General features: G+C 47.3%; 1 protein-coding gene across 1 annotated transcript; it reads right to left on the bottom strand.

Moving 5' to 3' along the window:
- Positions 1-1,317: 1,317 nt before the first annotated feature.
- LOC145397103 (protein CFDP2-like) lies at positions 1,318-2,583 on the bottom strand. Its single transcript, XM_080270306.1, has one exon. It carries the CDS (start codon positions 2,581-2,583, stop codon positions 1,318-1,320), a length of 1,266 nt encoding a protein of 421 aa, XP_080126432.1.
- Between the last annotated feature and the right edge of the window lie 3,136 nt (positions 2,584-5,719).

Here is a 5,719-nt window from a genome sequence, read left to right as displayed (position 1 = left end):
ACATACACCCTCTTCGTCAGTCTTTCACCCTCTATCCTCTCCACATGGCCAAACCACCTCAGTGTGTTCCTCATAACGCTTCCTATCACATCCACATCCACACCACAACGCTCCTTTATATCCTCATTCGTCAGCCTGTCTCTCCATGTGACTCCACAGGCTCCTCTTAAATAACTCATTTCCACTGCTCTCACTCTTGACTTGTGTCCTTCCAACAATGTCCAAGCTTCACTTCCGTACGTTAGAGTTGGTATCACAATACTGTCATGTAGTAACTTTTTCACTTCCATGCCCACTTCCCTGTTTCTTATTACTGCTTTCAAAACCAGCAACCTTTCTTCCCTGCATAACTACCAGTCCAGGAGCCAGGGACTTGTAAGTACCCAGAATGTTTAATAATGTATAAACCTACCTCAAAAACCTCATTTTATGGTTTTTTGGCATTTATTTCAGTCTTTTATGTCCCTTATTGGTGTGATTTGGGTCTTAAATAGGTGCTATGCATGTCCAGAGGGAGTTGTATAGGTGTTTTTTTGAGTTAGGGTCCATAAGTACAAGTTCAGGAGGCTGGTGCCCACTATCCGGACAGGACCACTTACCGGACATGCCTTTGGCTCTATTACGTCGGATAGTGGAGGGATTACTTTATATATATATATATATATATATATATATATATATATATATATATATATTCATTCATTCATTTCCAGACGCCATGTATCCCAAACAGGGTGGCCAAGGGCTCAGAGTTAATTGTTTTACAGGGAGGGGCACTAATCCTCCACCAATCCCACTTGACACGTAGGGAGAACGTTATGCCAACAGCATCTGGTGTTCCCAGGCAGTCACCCATCCAAGTACTAACCAGACCCAAAGTTGCTTATAAATATATATATATATATATATATATATATATATATATATATATATATATATATATATATATATATATGCCTTGCCAGAGACGCTTAGCAGAGATATGTCGTTCCTGTCGCCTTTGTTCTTGTAGAGAGTGACGATGTTGGCATCACGCATGTCCTGTGGAATGGCTTTCTCTCTCCAGCACATGCAGAGGATCTTGTGTAGCTCGTCACTTTGTTTTCCACCGCACTTCAGAACCTCTGCAGGTATGCCATCCTTCCCAGGCGCCTTACCAGATGCAAGTGCCTTTAGTGCCTCATCCAGCTCCTCTCAGGTTGGCTTGCTGTCTAACTCCTCCATCACAGGCAGCATTTTGACGGCATTCAGAGCTTCCTCACTGACCTTGTTTTCTCTGGCATACAGTTCTGAATATTGTTCAACCCATCGGTCCATCTACTTGTCCTGGTCTTGAATGATCTCCCCAGTTGATGTTTCTAGAGGGGCAGTCTTCTTCTTTGGAGGCCCCAGTGCTTGTTTGATGCCATTGAACATCCCCCTGATGTTGCCCGTGGCTGCAGCACTCTGTATCTGAGAGTAGAGGTGGGTCCAGAAATTGTTGGCGCACTGTCGTGCAATTCGCTGTACAATGCTACATGTTGTTTGTAGGGTCTCTAGGTTTTCCCTACTTGGGTTGTTTTTGTAAGCAGCAAGAACATGCAGCTTCTCCACGATGACTGGTAACATGTCATCTGAGTGTGCCTCAAACCAGTCGGCCATCTTTTTGCATTTTCTGCCAAAGGTGGTCATGGCAGTGGTGTAGACAGTGTCTCTGTAGCTCTCCCATCTCTCACACGCATCGGCACTGGCCTGGCCTGCAAAAGCCTCTTCTAAGGCTTGCACGAAATCCCTCACTTTGTTTGGGTCATGCGTCTTGGTGGTGTCGATGCGTGGCCAGCCTTCACTTTTTGAGCGGTTTATCTTCCTGGTGCTCAACTTTACCTTGCTACAGACTAAGGAGTGGTCGGTATCGCAATCAGCGCTATGGTACGTGCGGGTGAGCTTGACGCTGGACAGGTTTGATCTTGTTAGTATAAGGTTGAGTTGGTGCCAATGTTTGGAGCGGGGGTGTCTCCATGAGACCGTGTGCTGTGGCTTGGTGTTATAGTAGGTGTCGGTGACACACATATTATGGTAACTGCAAAGCTTAAGCAGCCGTTGTCCATTTTCATTCATTCTCCCCACTCCAAAACGTCCCAGGCTGTCTGGCCATGAGTCACGGTCAGCTCCCACCCTAGCATTAAAGTCTCCCATGATGAAGACTTTCTCAGCTTGAGGGATGGTATTGATAGCTGTATCCAATTCATCATAGAACTGGTCTTTTGCCTCGGGTGTGGATGCCATCGTTGGTGCATAGGCGCTGATAAGAGTGACTGGACCAGCAGGTGTTTGTAGCTGCAGGGACAAGATATTGTCAGAGCCATGTTGAGGTGGAACGATAGATCCTAGTAGGCTATTCCTCACTGCAAAGCCTACTCCTCTTTCTCTGGATCCTTCCAATGGTTGGCCCTGCCAGAAAATGGTGTAATCCCTTTTCCTGACAGAGCCTGAGTCCAGTAGTCTCATGGCTTGCAGGGCAACGATGTCGAGTTGCAGTTTGTACAGCTCCCTATTGATGATTGCTGTCTTCCGTACATCGCTCACCTCTTCCAGATTATCCATCAGTCCTGGTGTTGTCCTGACGTTCCAAGTGCCCAACTTTAGAGGATGTTTCTTTATTTTCCTTTTGTTTTTGCCTGGTGCATATTTTACAGGTCGATTTTCAGTGTTTACCTTAGCCCTGCGCACCCTACAGGGCAGTCGAACTGTGATGGGGCATCACCTTATTGACTGGGGGCTGCCCAGCTTGAGGCGGGTGGTAGCTGTCCAGTGAGGCGCGATGGCCTTTCCCACCAACAGAAGCAGCCCCTGGCGCCTAGCTCTTCGTCAATCAAGCTGTGGCTTATCACCGGTAAACTGCTGCTTCCTGTGTTGTTTCTCTGCTGGTGACTGTGAAGTTGGAGTGGCCTCTTCAATGTGCAGGGCCTGGGTAGAACCATTTGGGAGTCTGGCTGTTACTCACGCAGCTAACCCCCACTCTCCATGTCGCTGGATGGATCCAAGGAAAGGCATGTGCATGGGGTCCAACGACATCGCAGGAGTTGCCAGAACGATGCTGCATGCAGTAGTCACCTGCCTTCAGGACTCCGGCTCCGGATTTTTCAAGGGTTTACTCCCCTTCCAGTGTCCATTCTGGACAGGTAACCCCGGCCATTGGGCCAGATGAGCTCCTCTGCCCGGCGTTGTGGCTTGCACAGCCGAGTGATCAGTTCGTCTGTGCAGCCATCCACCACCAGGATCCATGGCTTCACGTAACCCTGTTCGGGAGGCTCAGCAGGTACTGCACCTTGCCCAAGGGTGGCCTGTGGGCTATCGGACAGAAGGAGCGCCTTACACCTTCTTTTGCTATTTTTATAGCACCGACACTGAAGAGACTGCAAGAGCTCGCCGAGAGAGTGTACCCAGAGCTGCAATGCGGCTTTAGGAGTGAAAGATTGACAATTGACATAGTGTTCTCCCTAAGACAGCTACAGGAGAAATGCCGCAAGCAGCACCAACCACTCTTTGTTGCATTCATAGACCTGACAAAAGCTTTCGATCTTGTCAGTCGCGACGGCCTTTTCAAGATACTGGCCAAGATTGGTTGTCCACCAACTCTGCTCAGCTTTATAAAATCCTTTCATGATGAAATGAAAAGTACAGTAAATTTTGGTGGAACAACATCAGATCCCTTTGACGTGTGCAGCGGCGTGAAACAAGGCTGTGTACTTGCCCCAACCCTCTTCGGAATCTTCTTTGCTGTCCTGCTGAAACACGCCTTTGGAACCTCTACCGAAGGCATCTTCCTCCATAGTAGATCTGATGGAGGGCTCTTTAACTCGCCCCATCCCGACGTTTTTGGACCTTTTTTTGGGGGGCTCAAACATCCGCTTTTGGTGAGAAACATCGAAAATTCATAGAGAAATCGCTCACCTGAGGTTTAAAATACTCGATTTAGGTTCGAGTACTTCCTTACCTGACTGGGTTTTCTAACAGGCTGGCACCAAAGAAAACGAGTTCTATGGGAGGGTAACTATTTTATCCACTCATAAACAGTATTTACTTATTTACTTGGTACGAATTTATATGTAATACAAGAGTATATTGGTTTTCAAACAGTGATATAGGCATTATAAGCTTGTTTCACTCACTAACTCATCATCATAACTGAGCTTTTTTTTGCCACATTACCTGATCATCATTTCTGACTGTTTCTTCCTCTAATGCTATGTAAACTTTGTCTTCCACATTGTCATCGATTGGGGAATCACTCTGGCCCTGAATGTCTTTATTGGCCAGGTCACTGGTAACAGGTGAATTGCCGAGACATTGGCGTGCAGGGGGGGGGGAGAGGTTATGCGGTGCAAGGCATTGTTCCTGCTTGGCATCTTGTAGAGGAATAGAGGAAAGTGTCCCGTGTATACGTGACAAAAATCACTCACGAAATCACTCGCGAAAATTGAAAATTGTGCAAATTAGGAACCTTGCAATGTTGCCGCGTTAATTCACGTCGCCAGGACGGCACGGATTAACCTCTCCAGGCTGAGCGCGAAAACAAAAGTAAGACTGACATGTCTGCGAGACCTTCTATTCGCCGATGATGCTGCCATTACTGCACATTCGGCAGATGATCTCCAACAGCTCATCGACAGGTTCACCTTGGCCAGTAGGGACTTCGGACTTACCATCAGCCTGAAGAAAACTCAAGTCATGGGGCAGGACGTGGATACCCCTCCTAACATCAAAATAGCCAATCAGGAACTTGAGGTTGTCCATGATTTTGTATATTTGGGATCCACCATCTCTGACACCCTCTCATTAGACATGCAGATAAATAGACGTATCGGCAGGACATCCACTACCATGTCTGGTCTAACAAAGAGGGTGTGGACAAATAAAAAACTAACAGAACACACCAAGGTCCAGGTCTACATGGCCTGTGTGGTAAGCACACTACTTTATGCTAGCGAGTCTTGGACCTTGCACTCCCACCAGGAACGACGGCTAAACAGCTTTCACATGTGCTGCCTCAGACGCATTCTCGGCATGACTTGGAAGGATAGGATAACGAACAACACTACCCTAGAAAGAGCAGGCATCCCCAGCATGTTCACCACCCTTAAACAGCGGCACGTGCATTGGCTTGGACACACTGTCCGCATGGAAGATGGGCGAATACCCAAAGACCTTCTTTATGGCAAGCTTGTGCAAGGAAGGCGCCTCCGAGGAAGACCTCAACTGCGATTTAAGGATGTCTGCAAAAGAGACCTGAAAGCCCTTAACATCAATACAAACACTTGGGAAGCCGTCACTACAGACAAAGCCTCTTAGAAGCAGGCGGTGAAGAACGGAACTACCTGCTTCGAGGCATCAGTCAGGGAGCAGTCCGAAGTAAAGCGGCAGCAGAGGAGAGTTCGCAGGCAGACAAAGCAGCCTGCCTCCATATATATCTGCCCCCATTGTGGAAAGGACTGCCCTGCCAATATTGGCCTGATCAGCCACACCAAATGTTGTTCTGAACATAACTCCTACATGTGCAGCCCATAGTCTCCCGAGACTAAAGGTGCCAACTACTACTACTGTATATAATTTTTTGGTTCATTAGTATGTTATGGATAGTTATGCAAACGATGAAGTGTTACCTAATACAACCTTGGTTAGAATAAATCAACTCACTAGAGCAGTGGTGAAGATACAGGCATGGTGTGAGGTGTGACGA

Source organism: Coenobita brevimanus, chromosome 40, assembly GCF_032717465.1.
Source record: "Coenobita brevimanus isolate Jiangsu-jjx chromosome 40, ASM3271746v2, whole genome shotgun sequence".
Lineage (NCBI taxonomy): Eukaryota > Metazoa > Arthropoda > Malacostraca > Decapoda > Coenobitidae > Coenobita > Coenobita brevimanus.
The sequence above is the reverse complement of the archived record's forward strand: the minus strand, read 5'-3'. Positions and strand labels throughout refer to the sequence as shown.